Source organism: Hydractinia symbiolongicarpus, chromosome 7 (genome assembly GCF_029227915.1).
Source record: "Hydractinia symbiolongicarpus strain clone_291-10 chromosome 7, HSymV2.1, whole genome shotgun sequence".
Classification (NCBI taxonomy): Eukaryota; Metazoa; Cnidaria; class Hydrozoa; order Anthoathecata; family Hydractiniidae; genus Hydractinia; species Hydractinia symbiolongicarpus.
The window spans coordinates 13,697,833-13,714,869 of record NC_079881.1 but is presented as its reverse complement, the minus strand read 5'-3'; the positions used below and the strand labels follow the sequence as shown (position 1 = coordinate 13,714,869).

Below are 17,037 nucleotides of genomic sequence, written 5' to 3'. Positions count from 1 at the left end.
TGACCCTGTTACGTATTATTTCATTAGCGCTTTAATTATTACTGACTGCATAGCCAGAACATATAGCTTCGTGCTGCAAAGTGAAACGAAAGCTCTCTACAAACAATTACTTTTTTAAAAAAAAAATTAAAATAATTCTGCATAAAATTCTTTACGAACCATTATTTTTTTTTTAAAAAATAGAAATAATTCTGCATATGTCCTGACATAGCTGAGCAACCAAATGAAAAATAAAATGTGCATGATTTTTATTTCAAAGGACTTTTTATTTGAGACGCAAGTTGAGCATGATTTTTATTTCAAAGGAACTTTATTTGAGACACATGTTGTGAAAGTTACTGATCATTCAACATGTCACACCTTTGTGTATGGTTTTTATTTCAAAAGGATGATGAAAAAGGTTTACAATACAGCAAGCTGCACTGAAGTATCTTGTCTACAGGGATGGTGGTTGTCAAAACTGGGATTAGGCTCCCAGAAAAAGGTGCTGAATACACTTTCTTGCTTCGTACAAGCATGAGTACTGTCCAACTTGGACCTAAAACTAGTCTTTAAGAAAATCGTAAAGAGAAAAAACAATCCTTCTATCACAAACAATACGACACAAGACAGAGCTAACAACATAAACGGACTGGTTACAGATCAAACACAAATAGAAAAATGTAAATGTCAAAAAGCTGTCACAGTATTCTAATAAGTGGGAATATAGCCACAGCAGTTATTTGTCGACGCTAAAAATGGTGAATTATGAGGGTGTCCTTGGCCATTATGTATGATGTATGCTTTTAAAGGTCTAATCATGGAGGTGTAGAGCAGCGTTGATGTTAGACAGGATACCTGTCTCTCTTTTCTGCTTTCGCGCTTCGATGTCTGTCCTGCTTTTGTAACCCTGCTTATTTTAGCGCGCTATCGCAAAAAGGAAAAATTTAATAGACTATGTTGATGTTTGCGCTACATATTGGAAGAATATCATAAAAACAAACTTTAATTAGACAGTAAATTCTGCCTCTCTCTGTATTGTGGAATGAATTAAAGTAGTATTCTTTTCTATTGATTTTTTAAAATTTTTAATAAAAAATATATCCATCCACTGAGTAACTTAGGCAACCTCGTTCCCAAGGATTGTCGTTCCCAAGGATTGTTGAGAACAAGGTTGGCAATACTCACTTGAGCATCATACCCTGCCTAGGTTGACAGGTTATAGATCAGTAATTTTTACAACCTGTTTGTTGAAATAAATTCTTTTAATTTGAAATAAAAGAAATCATGCACACACCTGCTGCTAATATATTATTTTTTGTTTATTGCTTAGACGGCTAGTATATCATGTTGAATTATTTAAAAAAAGCATTCGTACAGAAATCGATGTGGAAAGTAAGTTGAATTTTTTTTAACTTTGTTGCGACAATATATTAATTGTTTTTGGCTATGAAAGTCATTAATAATAGCGAATGAAAGTCATTAATTTGTGAGCGCTACTGAAATACTACGTAATAGGGTCAGGTGCCACTAAAAAGGAGTGGAGCTATTTTTAACGAACAAGAAGATCAAAGCGGCCATCAAGGCGGCAAGAAAAACAAATATTTAAAAAACGATATCTGGGGTTACATGAGCTTTTAACAAAAAGTAAATATGTCATTGGGAATAAGAAAATCTATCAGGTAAGTCTAACTTGTAAAAGTACTTCTGGATCCCTTTAAGATAATTCGTGCACTAGCTTCCCCATGCAAAATCCACCTCATGGATGCTGCTTTTAAACAACTTCATACTTTTTAGTTCTTGAACACTTTATGCCTTGCCAAAAAATAGACTTTTTAACTGAAAAATAATTTGTTTTCCATACAGCTAATATGTTCATATCAACATTCATATCACGAAATAAGGTAAATAAAAACTAACGGCAATCTGTGGTTCCTACAGCTTACATACTTTCAATATAGAGATTTGTGTCTCAGCCTTCGCTATAATCCAGAAACTTCACTGCTCATCGTATTAGTCCCATCGAAACCATGGAAACGAAGTTGCCAATTTTCGATTTCCTTTAAGAGCAGTACTTTGCATATTTTATTACATAAAGCTGCTGCACCTTTAATCCCCACCATCTCTATCAGACTAATGAAATGTTCTTCTACATTGTACATATCATAGTGTACGTATCTTACGTAAATAGACAAAACAGCTTTATCTGACATGGTCGTTTTTTCATCTGCAAGCAAGCTGTAATCTCCAGCAGCAACTATCTTTGCGCATGTTTCCGCATCTAATTTCTCATCAATAATTTTGATAAACTCATCTACTGAAGCCACTGAGGTATATATGGCCCTTGAACTGCTACCACTCACATGCGTGTCTACATCGTTATCCTCCAAATCACAAAGGAATGAAGCTATGTCCTCAAAGTTCTCCCTCACTGCCCAGTTCTTTTTGCCACAAAGTATATTGTTATTAAAAACGTTATGATTACACGCCTATATCTAGCTTTGATCTCAGCTTTCTGAACAAGCTGGCCCTGCCCTATCTGACGGTATATGTTGCCTTTTGTTAACATTCTTTTACATTCTCGCCGTTTGTGAAGTGCGTCCTGATGTTTTGTTGAGTTTTCATGTGTTAGGAATGTCCTGTTTGGAAGTTCCCAAAGCTTTACTCCTTTTGTTCACCAATGCTCGCCAACACTATATTAAGTGCAATGTTTACATAACCAACCTTTATCTTTGGCTGAATTATTGGTGAAAGGAAATTCATTTTCCCAGTATGAATGGTTCTGCATCATAGTCAGATATACTCTTCCATATTTAGGTGCCATGTGAAAATCTCCTTCCTCGTTGTCATCGTCGCTATCATCACCATTAGATTCAGTATCAAGATCCTCACTACTTATATGAAGCTTTCCTAGTTTTCGTCGAAATTCACATTTTGTTCTACAGAATATTACTGCTGTTTATCTACATTGGCTGTCAACATTGATGTCGTAGCAGCTTCTGTTTCCCCTTGTGCTTTATTTTTAGTTTTTACTCTTTGATGCATACGAGAGGACTTTTTGTTATGACTTTGTCCAGTGGTTTTTGAATGCCCCGTGACTTAAACACTAAGTAAAAGAAACAAACAGAAAAATAAGTGGAATCAGAATCAGAGGAGACAGAAAAAAAAGAAAAAAAAGCATTTTTTTTTACCAAACAATAACAACAATATTATATAACTTTGAATGAATGAAATATAGCACCAATGTTTAAACTGACAACGAACGCAAATTTTCTTTCTAGATGTAATAAATATGAAACTTAAACAACCAACTTCAATTTTGTTTTCTATGAAATGAAACTATTTGAAAAAATTCCAAAGAATTGTTCACATAGTTTAGATGCTCTTTCGATTGCAGTGAAAATAGAATACCTGTTTGTAAATAAACCTGTTTATAAAGAATTTTGATCATGTCACATTAAAAACAAAAGTAACAAACATAATTTTACCAATTCAAGGGTGGATATTCTTGGTGTTGATTTCATGTAGTATGCCTGTGTTAACGGATGCGAATTGTCTCGGCTAGCCTGGGTCTGTTCTTCACGTACATGACATACAAGGCTTAAACTTCTCAATTTATCAAGCAAAATAAACATGGTGGCAACAATGCTAAGAATTCAATCCTTTGTTTTCTTGCTTTTTGAATTTCATTTAACAACAGCATTAAGTAGAAAATGAAGATTGGTATGCTATTTACCTATACAATAATGCTTTAGTTTTATAACAATAAACATTGTTTTAACGGTCTACCGGTATTGAATTCCTACTAACTACGTCGCTGTAAGCTACCTTTTTATTGGAAATAGGCTGTTCCCAAGAAGTACAAAAAAATGTTGTGTTGGTAGAATTGCATCAAGCAAAAAGAATAAGCTCAAATTTTAGATTTGAGAAAAGACTTAAAATATGCTGGATATCCAGTTGTTTTTACTAACTCTGTCGTTAGATTGTTTAAAAATATTGACCAAGAAGAGATCATGATCCCAAATTGGCTTTTTCAGGAAGAACTTTCCAAAGTACAATCCATATACCTTTTTGTATGAAAAATGAAAGAGCAGCGCAGAAATTTATAGAGAATATGTATTACTTTAGTAAGAAAACATTCAGATTAATTATCACCTGGAAAACAAGGAAAATAAAGTCGCTTTTTCCATTAAAGGATATACACACAAGGATATACGCCCAAATTGCATGTGATTTACATAGGAAGATATTCATGTAGTGTAAATGGGTGAGAAAAAAGAAATGTTTGTATTAGAAGGAAGGAGCATGACAAATTGTAGGGAATTCCGAACGATCAAAGCTAATGGCATTAAAAGAAGGTTATGCTTTTGTGAAAAGGTATTTTGCTCAGCCCAATTGAACAAGAAAAAATGTAAGATATTAGAAGCAATCTATATTAGAAAATTCATGCAAGCTTTAAATGATCAATTAGACATTAAGTTTTTATAATTATTTAAGAACAGCATAACGTAATCTTTCCCCTGAGAATTTGCAATAATATATTTGTTCAATAAGTGTAGTTTTTTATTTATATACGGCCTGATGTGATTTTATAATTTTATTTACCTTGTTTTTATTTTCATTTATTCTCTTACATTATTTCTGTATCTTTCAGCAGTTAATTCATAAAGTTTCGAACACAAAAGTTTAATTCAACATACACAATAAAGTGTTGATTTCTTAAAAACAAACAACACAAATATAGTCTCAAAGTTTTCTGTATTTTGGATAACTCATCTTCATTGCTTGTCCCTTTGATGTAATGGTTTGTGTTGGTACTTTTTAAAATGCCTCCTTGGTAGATTGTGGTTTGTTAGCTTATAAAACTGTGAGCTATTCACTCAATAGTGACACATCCAACTTCAAAATGTTGTTGAGCGAAGTGCGCAGCGTGATAAAGCAACAAAATGTATACAAACCAAGTTGGCTTCTGTTCGCTAATGGCGACGACAGCTAACGCAATTATTGCTTTACGGAGGTGAATATTGACATAAAACTTGAAAAAATTATGCATGTTGTTTCCGTGATATGTAATAAAGTTCTTCTTATATATGTAGTACTAGTCAATAAAGCCTGTGGAAAAATCCACTGAGGCAGGATAAAAATGAAAAAAAAGAAGCATGATTTGAATTTTGATGACGTCAGCAACCCATCCATAAAAAAATAAATTAGAAACTTATTTTCACATTGCCTCTATTGTGCAGAGCTAAAAGTGCTGATCAAGAAAATGTATATGATCATGTGCGTTGGATGAACCGTTAACAAGATGTAAGGGTGTAAAAGTTTTCCTGACGTCAACAATGGCCAGTTAAAACCAATTTTTTTTTTAGAAATTTGTATACCCGTTGCCTTCATCGTAAAGGTTTTGAAATGCTGATCAAGAAAATGTATAGGATCATGTACTTTTAACAAACGGTTACGAAGATATGGTGGTTTAAATGATTTTTGATGATGTCATCAGCCCGTCTATTCCGAAATAGATTTGGGCACCCAAGTTTGGGAAACTTACCCAAATTGGTCCTAGGTGGTCCCTGGTTACCCACTCAGTGAAAAATCATTGACGTCACCACCTCATTTCCAAAGATATTTGACCATAAGTTTTAGGTGCACTGTAATGGCTTCATTAATTTAATATAGGACATTGACGTTAAAGTAGTGATATTGACGTTCAGGCCTTTTCAGGTAAATTTTAATAGGTGTGTGCCAAAAAGCACGCCTCAAGTATTTTACATGTGTGTTTTGGGTGTGCTGCACTGGTTAACTTCATATAAAATTTGTCATTTTGCAGGTGCTATCAATAGCACCCCTAAGCCATTTTGCGTGTGTGTGGAGGTGTGCGCGTGCTATTGCACGCCTCTCTTAAAAAAGGCCTGGACGTTACATTAGTTCTGATTTACTCACAATAAAAGCAGCATTTTTTAAGAGATGTGATAATCCGAACTGGGTACTGGTTTCATTTCGACTTCCACCTCTAAGTGCTACACAAAGTCTGCTAACTGCGCCACCATTATCTACGGTTGCAACTTTAATTCCATTCTCAAGTTGGGTTATCTAAAATAATTGATCAATAAAAAAACAGTTTATAAATTTCATAACTTAGCAAAAACTCATTCCCTTTTTTAATAAAGACAATTTCACAATGGAGTCAAGGCGCAAAATGAAACCTCTAACCACAGACACCACAGTGATTTTTCAAGTTTTTCAATGGCCATTATTAAAGACTGCAAAACTAAATAATATATTAAAGAGCTTAAAAAGTTCGTTAACAAGTCTTTTTAAATTTTTTAAAAAGATTTTTCGTTCTCAATATATACACATTTGAAGAATTTCAGATTTAATTATGCATAAATTATTGTATTATATTAAGTAATAGCAAAACTTTATCAAAGCAATGATATTATAAAGGTGAATTAATTAACATAAATTTAATTGCTGAAATCACACTTGGCTCGTCTCAGGCTTTTGTATATTTTTTCCAATGACCCAATAAGACAGGATCTTCAATTTGGTTATTTGGTTTGGTTATTTTTCACACCTCATACACATACAACACTGCAGACAAATGGATGTGCATGAAGGATTTCTTTTTAAATAAAGTTCACAAAAAATAAATCAGACATTTCTTTTACAATTCTTTTGCAATCTTGCAGTCGTAACTTTTAAAATATATATAGCTTTTTTCGTGGTATTAAACTTTTGCATTTTTGGGGAAAATTTTCTTGTTTCACATTTTCTTTTCTGCAGAAGTTTCTTGACACAAAAGTTTCTTCCCACAAATTTTTTTCCTTTAGGCGAGTGTAAAGGAAAGTGCGCATGATTTTTATAATCCAAATATCCATTCTAAATAACATTATAACCTGATATGTAGATATTTTGGAAGCTCTTATTTTTCTCAATTGAGTGATATAATTTTTTTGGAAAAATATTAAGGTCGTTTAACCCTATTATACCAGGGGGGGGCACAAAGTGCCGACGGTATCTTTGACTAGGCATAACTTTGGATACACATGTAATTGAGTGCTTAAATTTTGTGTCTATTCCTAACTTTTATTAGGGCTTCTGATGAAAAAAAAATATTTGGCAAAATTTGGTACTTTGCTGGGGGTATTGCATTTTTTGGACGGCAGTAATTTTTTTAGAATTTTGAAAACCGTTGACATTCATGTAAGAATGTTAGAAGATGTTGTATTGGGTATATAAGTAATTTATTACATGCATGTTGGTTACTAAGTGGTAACCAAGGTGTTGCTAAAGTGATTATATGATTACTAGGGACAAAAAGCAGACCAGATTTGAAGGAAATATCGATCCAGCAAATTGACTTCATTTCGGATCCCAATGATGTCATTAATTGTTTTCCTTACCTCGATTATCTTTACATGCCCTGCTCTACATGTATGCCAAGCTTAATGAGATGAGCATCAATATTTCTGGTAGAACGTTTCCTACTAGCTTTATCGTTAAAATATGAAATTTTCTTGCCGAAATGACGTCGTTTTTTATCCCAATGACGTCATTAAAATTACTTTTTTCATGTGAAACATATTTTGGTGTTCATTCCACAAATCTACCAAGAATATTCATAAATTGTATTAATATTCTTTTTAGAATTGTGAATACTTGTTTGATCGCTATAAAAAATAAAACATGAATTTAGTTAGTCTCTTAATTTTTTTTGTTCTGCAAAATAATGCACGTTGTAAGCATGCGGCGCTGTGCAGACAGACCCGTTTATTTTAGATTCTTCTTTTTGGACGTAATGACTGCGCTGGAACAAAACCTTATTAATTTAACTTACTACTTTATAACAAGTAAGAAACAAATTTCTTTATGTATAAAAGTCTACGCCAATGAATTTACAGCTTTTTAAAAGTAAAACAAGTCTGGGTTAGGGGAGCTAGCTAGTCTCTAACAGTTGCATTGGAATAATTTTAGTTGTGATCGTTTAATTTGACAAACTATCAACAAAAAGCAGGAACAAAACCTTATTGAATTAGCTAGCTACTTTATGGCAGGTAAGAAACAAGCTTCTTTTCGTATAAAAGTCCAATGCAATAAATTTATAGTTTTTTTAAAACTAAAACAAGTCTGGGTCAAGGAAGCTAGCTAGCCAGCTTTAAGCTATTGCTTGGGAATAATTTTAGTTCTGATTGTTTAATTTGCCAAACTTTATCTAGAAAATAATTATCTAAAAAAAAGAAAATAACATAAATCAAATATCCTTAAAGTCCCTGATTCGCTACAGTTTTATTCTGACATAAAAAAAAAACTATATAGCTAGCTTTTTTCTCAGCTAACGCTGTCAATTGTGACAATTCCAGGGAATTTGATAAGAAGCTATATAGCGATAATTTTTACTTATCGATGTGCTTTATCGCTATTTCGCTAACAGTAGGAGGATTATCGATAAATGTTAATATCCATTGGAAATTATCGCGAAGTATAGCTAAAGCTATTTATCGCTAAATTTATCGCTATATTTCTTACAAATTTTTGCTGCATAAATTATAATTATAAAATGCCAGTGTTAGCTGAGAAATTTTTTTGCATTGTTGGCCCCCAGAGAAAAAACTTAATACTTATGACCTTACTTCACTTAGGTGCTTTATTTTTTCTCTCAATAACGATTTCCTTACTCTCATAAAACATGATCCTGGAGGTCAATTTTTCTTTTGTGTTGAATTTATTCTAATCTATTTATATCTTTGCAATCAAATTGAGCATATTAAAATGATTTGCTTCTGTTAATGGAGCAGTATAACAGGTACTATTTTTAGGTGTTATTGGCATGTATTTAAAAACCTAGTGCCCAGGACTAAATTGATAAGTGCTGTTAAAATCAGTAAAAAAATTAAAAATTAAGTTTAAATGATATTCTTTTCTTTTTTTATATTTGCTACTTTTAAACAACAGGTGGCCACAAAAATGTAAAAAAAAATTAATTAATACAATTAATAAGACACCAGTAACTATCTTCTATGCATTGCTGCAAATCATTTTATTATGCACACTGCGATTGCTGAGATATAAATAGATAACAAAACTCTATAAACTTTAGAAATATTATTCCATGTGTCGTCGTTACAGACAATCTGTGATAATAATTTTGTTCATTTTTATGATAACAAAAATTAGATTTTCATAAAAAGAAATATCCAGGCCATTCCTTGAGACAAGTGCGATCGCACGCGCACTCGCCCGCACACTCGTAAAAAGATTTACGAGTGTTTATTATCGCACTTGTGAATTTTTTTTAGAGCGATGAAAAAGGCTATTACGCTGATTACATAACATGCATTTCTTCGTGATTGATTGTTTTAAAAAGTATAGAGAACATAAAAGTCCCCCTAAAGGCCCCTTTCCTTCATGCTGACACTCTTATGCTCGGTTGGTGCATTACACTGAGACTCGAACGAAAGACGGAAAACCATTTGCGATAAACAAAAAAAAAAGTGTGAATTACACTTGCAAATATTCACATCGCACTTGTAAATTTTGCTTACAAGTGCAATTTTTCGCACACCTTAGCACTCGTAATTTTTTAGCGGGTGCTTTTTGTAGCTCTGGCATAGTTTTATTCAAGAAATGGCCTGGTCATTGTAGTGCGTTTTGAATAAGTTTATGAAATAAAAAAGAGCTACGTATTAAAAAAATTTAGTAATAAAATAGATGAATTAAAAAAATATGCAAATCTATATATATATTTGTTTTTTAGATACATGATTTTTTACGATGAAATTTACCTGCGTGACAGAGTGTAGGTTTTATTGAAAGACCATTATTAGATTAATAATTTTTTTATTCTTTTATGTAAAAAGAATGTAAAACAAACACCTTGAAACGATTTTGAAAACAATCTAAAATAAATATAATGAAACGATCATAATGATGATACGATTTTGAAACGAATTATGGTATCTGAAACGATTTCAAGTAAATATATTAAAACAATCTTGAAACGATTATGAAACGATTTTAGTTTTTAATGAAACGATTTACAAAATAGTGTCACGATTCCCATATAATTTGAAACAATTTCAAAAAATTAAACATTAATTTAAAATTGTTACAAATTCGTATCACATGCTATGCTAATTAAAAAATGAAACGATATAAAACGATTTTTATTGAAACGATCTCGGAGACGATCCCTTACTAATAATGTAAACCATATCAAAAATATTTCTGTACAGTAAAACAAGTTTACATCTTAATGCTCATACAAGATTATCAAACATCAGAATAAACAGTGAAATTTTTAGACAAACATGAAAACCTTATCTATCGGTAATTTTGGGTGGTAGCATATTTTTTCTTAAACATTAAATCAACTGAAATTGGTAAATTATTTTCTGTTCTCAGGTTATATTTTATCAATTTTAAGAAAACGTGAAAAACCGTATTTTCAGCTAATTTGAAACCAGAGGCTGTATGTGGGACCAAGTAAAATTTGTAGATAATGATCCGCAATAATATTTTAAACCATTTTATATTTATAGAAAAAAGTAATGATAATCATCTTAATACAAGTTGAGCCTCAAATTACCTAGATTACAGGTGCCAAATATTGGGTTGGTTATGATTTTTTCTGAAAAATCCAAGAATTTCTACTAGCCTTTATTGAGAATTAACTTGGTGAAAAAATCTAATTAACAAATAAAAATGATCAAATTTTCCTGCATACAAGACCAAATGAAATTTAAAAAAATCCAAAAATGTTACTTCCTAGAAAACTTTTGTAAACAATCAGAAAATCGTGATGAGTGGATCTAAAGAAAAACTAATTTATAGATAACTTCACTATTGCAGGTGATCAAAAATAAGAGGCTAAATTTATTTTTTTGGCTAAAACACATTACTATAAATATATAACTCAGGAGTGAACCATGGGAATAATCAAGATTTCTGAAGCAAACAAAACTCTTCTCCACCATGTAATACCATAATTCTAAATTTAAAGGAATGTGCAAATTTTTGCCTAAATATTGGGTATCAAAATATCAAATTTCTGCTGACACCATCTCCCATAAATGAAATGTCCGATACAGAATTTCACTGCGACGAAACAAAAAAAATATTAACAAAAGTTACATAATTGGACATGTGTAGAAACGGTGTGGGAACAGAATGACCACGCACTAGCTATATTGTGTCAATGTCTAAAAATGATATTTTTTGTACTGCAATTTAATATAAAGAAATCTTCAGGCCTGCTGGTGAAAAAAATCTAACATGGTTAAAAACAAGACTTTCCAGTAGTGTTTCATATGTTGTGTGGTTTGTGTAAACAGGGCTTTAAGTGGCACAAACAAAAACACCCCCTAATTTGGCTGTATCAATTTACAGCATTTTCTAATTAGTTAAAATTATTCCAATGCAACTGTTAGAGGCTGGCGAGCTCCCGTAACTCAGACTTGTTTTAGTTTTAAAAAAGCTGTAAATTTATTGGTGTAGACTTTTATACAAAAAGAAACTTGTTTCTTACTTGTTATGAAGTAGTAGGTTAATTTAATAAGGTTTTGTTTAAGCGCAACCACCAGCCCAAAGGAAGAATCTAAAATAAAAGGGGTCTGGACAGTGCTGCATGTTTACAGCATGCAGTATTTTGCAGAAGCAAAAAAATTAAAAAGAGACTAACTAAATTATTTTTTTATACTTTACAGCGATCAAACAAATTATATTCACAAATAGTCGATAAAGCCCGTGAAAAAATCCACAACGCAGGATAAATATGAAAAAGAAAGTTATTTGAATTTTTATGACGTCAGTAACCCATCCACAAAAAAAAATTAGAACCTTGTTTTCACGTTGCCTCTACAATGAGATTAAACTGCTGATCAAGAAAATGTATATGATCATGGGGTTTTGATGAACGCCTAAGAAGATAGAAGGGTTTAAAAATTTTGCTGACGTCAGCAATGGCCAAACCCCGAAATTTTTTTTTAGAAATTTATATACCTGTTACCTTCATCGTATATCTTGAAACGCTGATCAAGAGTATGTATAGGATCATGTACTTTTGACAAACGTTTGCAGAGATATTAGGGATTAAAAGTTTTTTGATGACGTCATCAACCTGTCAATTCCGAAACGGATTTGGGGACCCAGGTTCAGAAAACTTACCAAAATTGGTCCCAGGTGGTCCCTAGTTACCCACGCGGTGAAAAATTATTGACGTCACCACCTCGTTTCCAGGTCATTTGGCCTCAAATTTTAAGTGCACTGTAATGGCTTCATTAATTTAATATAAGATACTGAGGTTAAAATAGTGTTATTGACGTCGCGCGGTAACGTCATAAAATTTAACATTTGAGACAAACTTTTTTCGACAACTTCAAAGAAAATTTTGGCAACATCAAAGGAAAATGACAATATCCACTATGATCGTCACAAACACTCCGTATTATTATGTAAGATTCTAAAAAGAATATTAATACTATTTATGAAAACATCAAGCAAACCGTTTTTGTTGTTTCGTTATCTTCGCACTATTATCAATAATCTGCTGACAAAGCAAATCAAATTAGTGATAATTATAGCTTAACTTGTTTATTGCTAATGACCTTATCACTTATCCATTTTATTTATCGATAATTCTGTTCTTTTTTTATCGATACCTATCGATAATTACAGCTTGTTATTAAATTTCCTGGAATCGTCACATATAAGCATCTGCAACAAAAAAAAAAGAAAACTGAAAGAAAATAAAATAAAATTGGAAAATGTCCAACGAAATTGAAGGTGTCTAACAACCGTTATGGAAAAAAGCAAATCTGCTAAAATTATATACTTGCTTTGCCATGCCAAAATTACAGCAGAGAAAATAGTATACCATTAAAAAAACCCAACATATTTCGTTAAAGGGAACAAGAGGTATAAAATGATGTTGCACTTATATTATAGCGCTTAAAAAGTTGGTTAACAAGTCTTTTTAATTTTTTTTAAAAGCTTTTTTCGCTCTTAAGATATTCACATTTAAAGAATTTCAGATGCTGTATAATTATGTCATAGTAATAGCAAGTTTTGATATTTTGTGTCATTTGTAGCTTTAGACCTGTTAAGGGATGTGCATTCAAACTTTATGGCATTGTAAAGTAATCAAAAATAGCATGTGCACAAACATAGCTAGACCCCCCTTCTCCTTTACTTAAGAGGGTGGGGGGGGGTCGACTTTCTGAAATTTTACAAAAATAGAGTGTTGGAAATATCCCAGTTAAAAGGTAAGGTTGAGCATAATAGGGGGCTGTTGTAAAAAGGGTGGGTTGTTCTATATTTCAGAGTAAATTATTGTTTCTCAGATTACCTTCTTCAAGTAAGACAGATCATTAAGTTAGCCTTAAAACAGCATTTGCTTATTTTTTGTTTTGTTTCAGTTTCCAGCCATTTTACTTTGCAAACTCAAATTCTGTTTATACCGTAATATATCTAAATTCATGTTTCTGCCTGTCAAAACCAAAAAAAATTTATTTGAAATCGACAATTGAGAAAACATTTAATAAACTCATTAAACTAAGATTGTGGCAATTTTGAAATTTGGCAACAAATTAGAAACATATCTATGCATTGGAAATCTTGCTGAAAGTTCTAAAAATACCATGTATTTTTAGTCAAATTTAGTGGCTATGAAATGCAGACAAAGTAGACAATTTAATTTACTAGAACTTTTTTGCACTATCACCCTTTTTGTAACTATTTAACATTGCTTTTTGGTGGGTGCGTTGCGTTCTGATGTATCTGAATATGAATTAAAATTAATAGGCTGTTCACGTTACCTATCCGTTACAGAATAAAGATAATAGCTTGACCTCGAAATAAAAATAGAGGGGTTGCTTTAAAAATAGGGTTCTGACACTTTTTGTCAACTATGCACAAGTGTGTGAAATTTAAATAACTATAGTATTCATTCTCAAAATAAACAAATACCTTTACATCTCTATGCACTATTCTTGGAACATGCTGACTTGGTGCATCAGGTAATGGATCAGTTAATGGAACAGCAGCAGAAACAAGTTTGTTCTTAATAGAAAGAATATGAAGTCAAATTAATGGATTCAAAATTGCAATTTGCGACATATTTTTACAAAATTTTTCTTCCATTATCATTCGAGTAAAGTTTACTCTGATACAAGAAAAGTCAAAACGAAACAAGCTTGACTTTATACAATAGACTATAGCTTTTTCAGCGAAGCTCGCACGCCGGCATTTTTCTTCCTGACGAGGCCTGAATATTGTTGCATTTTTTTATAAAATCATTAAAATGAAACTCACAAAGCCTTAATATAGCCTGATAGCTGGTAAATGGTAGCAATTAAATTCACATTATCAACATTTGGTAAAGACTGCTCACGTGCGATCTACGCCTAAACAAACCTGCACGTGTGTGGGGGTGGCGCATGCGATCGCACGCCTCACACGAAATGGCCTGCTAATTAACAAATATTTAGTTCAATTGTGGTGTTAATAAGTAAAGTTACAATAAAAAATAATAAAATTAAAATACTAGTGTATTTCATCGTATTTTTCCAGAATGTAGTAGGAGCTATAATTTTATCTACCTTTAAATTATCAAGTTCAGGGAGTTTATTCCAGCACTTTACTGTTTCAGTGGCAATTGAGTACGAACCATAAGTAACTGTCCTTGTTCGTGGAAAAGCATATTTTAATTTTGAAACAGTTTTATTATAATCATGCAACGAGGCAACAGGTGACAGAAAGTCATCAAATGAAAATGGTAGGACTTCTTTTAGATAAGAGAAGGCTATGTTGCAAGTCTCCAGCTTTATACAATCTTCTAGAAGAAGAACTTTAGAATTATAATAAAGATTATTGCAGTGTTCTCTAAGTATCTAGTAGCTCCATCCGAAGACAAGTCGCCAAGTTATGCAACCATATTAATCATAAATTATAAAGACTTTAGAAATAATTCCAGTGAAGCTTACATTGGAAAAACCACATCTTGGAACTAAGACGCAAATCATGCAAATAGGATGTTTTTGATGGTTTCTTTCCCGCTTAACACTGTCCACCTTCTTCACCAGCATTTTTGCAAGGTTGTTTTTAAGGATGAATTATAGTCAAAACCATAAAAATATGTGGCAAGCAAAGTTGCCAGATCATCGCTAAGCCCGTTTGTTAGATAATCACGTAATTAGGACGGTAAACGCTAGCTAATAAAACAATATTTTAAGCAAAAGTTTTTTTATAAAAGCTTCAGACGTTTTGAAAAAAATGTTTTAAATGTTTTCGAGAAAGAGCTTTGGCATTTTAATAACATCTTTACCCTTCAGTGCTATCGTACTCGTATATAGGACCATGCCTGCGGGTAGGTGACAGGAAAGTCTTATGCGACTTAGGAAGATATTTACAAGCTCGTGCAAAATGTGGCTTCTGCCTAAATTAACTTACCGAATGTATCAGTAAAGATCTTTGTAAAGATTTTACAAGTTGATTTCCTTTTGTGGGTAACATGACGATATCAAAAAGCACAACTTTCTTTTCGCCACCCAGGTCTGAATTTTGTAAAAACTGCACTCAATGAAAGTTGTGTCCATACGACAGGCAAAGTGGATGTCTTGCGACGTTGTGCAGCCTCGCTCCCAGATCTAGTGATGACCCCTGAGCCATTTACGGACAACTTTGTCAACAAGGCAAATTGGCCCGGAAGCGAGGTTCGACGTCGTAATCCATTAATTCATTTACGCCAACATGGCACATGCAAAATTCGAGCTGGATTAAAAAGTCAGCAGGAGCCTGCGAGAAAGAAAAGAATTAGCAGAAAAATCAAGTCAAGTGGAACCTCAATACGTAAAGGGAAAAAGAAAACCGAAATGACTTTGCAGGAAATATAAGTGGCTTATCTGAAAACTGCTGTATGTCGGGGGCGGATTCAGTGTACGTCAGCGCCGTCACGCGACCGACATAATTTTTACTAAGAATCGTACAAAATAAAAGGGTACTCTGTTCCCACAGGACCTGCGACCTTTTAGCTTTATTTTACGGACCTTCCTCTTCTGTGACTGAGTTGATTACAAATTATGTTTTAGCCAAAAACAAAAACAAACAATAAAAAATAAAAAATAAAAAAATAAAATATTTTAAAATATACAATAAAGAAGTTTGAAAATGAGCTTGTTAACACTAAATTATTCTATTAATTTGCCGCCACACCTCTACAGATATCGATGATATCAATGTAGACTACCTAACAGTGTCACATGCCATCCCTGCCAATGGAGGTAAGGATAATCGGTATATTATAGGGTACCATACACGAGACATTGTGGTGGCCCTCAGGGTAAAAACACCAAAAATCTGGTCCGCACATGGGGTGACACGGTACAACGCCAACGCCGTACCAGCAATGAGTCTCAATTTTGAAGAGTACCCTGATTGGGTTTGCGAAGTATCGTCTGATCTGGGGGAAGATTGAGGAGCGGATATCTGAGCAATTGACGACGGGGCCGGTGATAAAAGACCGCTCTGTAAACGCTAAACTTAAATATCACAAGAATGCAATTACTACTAAATTTTATGGTATGCCGGTACCCTATAATGAGCCTTGCCAGGTCAGTGCCATCCTAGCTATCTCATCAGTATATGTACAAGGTAAAAACTACTACCCTCAGGTACATATTACGGAATGCCGGTACAAGGACTTTAAAAAAAATTGCTGTTATGTGAGGATTAAGAAACCATATATTTTATTTCGTCTTTCCCCTTTTCCCTACCTTTGGCAACCAGCTGGGCCCTCGTTGATAGCATTTACGATCCTGTTAAAGGCTGACGCATCTGTTCTTTCAGCAACATGTACCTTTCTTTTTCCAGGCTAATCAGACTATACTCGTGATCGCTAATAACGCCATTCTCCATTGCCTTGCTGATCAGATCAACAATAGAGTTTAATTTCGCCTCTGCCAACAACCTGATGCCCTCATGTTTTTTAATTTAACACGCAAACGTTTAGAGGCGTTCCGGAGACCAGCCTGCCTTATTCCAGCACCAATCGGGAGTCCCCCCATG

The 17,037-nt window shown here is 33.1% G+C and overlaps 1 protein-coding gene across 1 annotated transcript in view; it reads right to left on the bottom strand.

Annotated features, from left to right (window-relative positions):
- Nucleotides 1-15,584, bottom strand: part of LOC130649036 (cytochrome b-c1 complex subunit 2, mitochondrial-like) — a 30,186-nt gene extending 14,602 nt beyond the window's left edge. The window contains exons 1-3 of the mRNA XM_057455231.1: nt 15,424-15,584; nt 13,942-14,034; nt 5,920-6,069 (exon numbers count right to left, since the gene is read on the bottom strand). Of these exons, the coding sequence (XP_057311214.1) occupies nt 5,920-6,069; nt 13,942-14,034; nt 15,424-15,486 (306 nt within the window). The 5' untranslated portion in view covers nt 15,487-15,584. The remainder of the gene's footprint in view (nt 1-5,919; nt 6,070-13,941; nt 14,035-15,423) is intronic.
- Nucleotides 15,585-17,037: the final 1,453 nt, after the last annotated feature.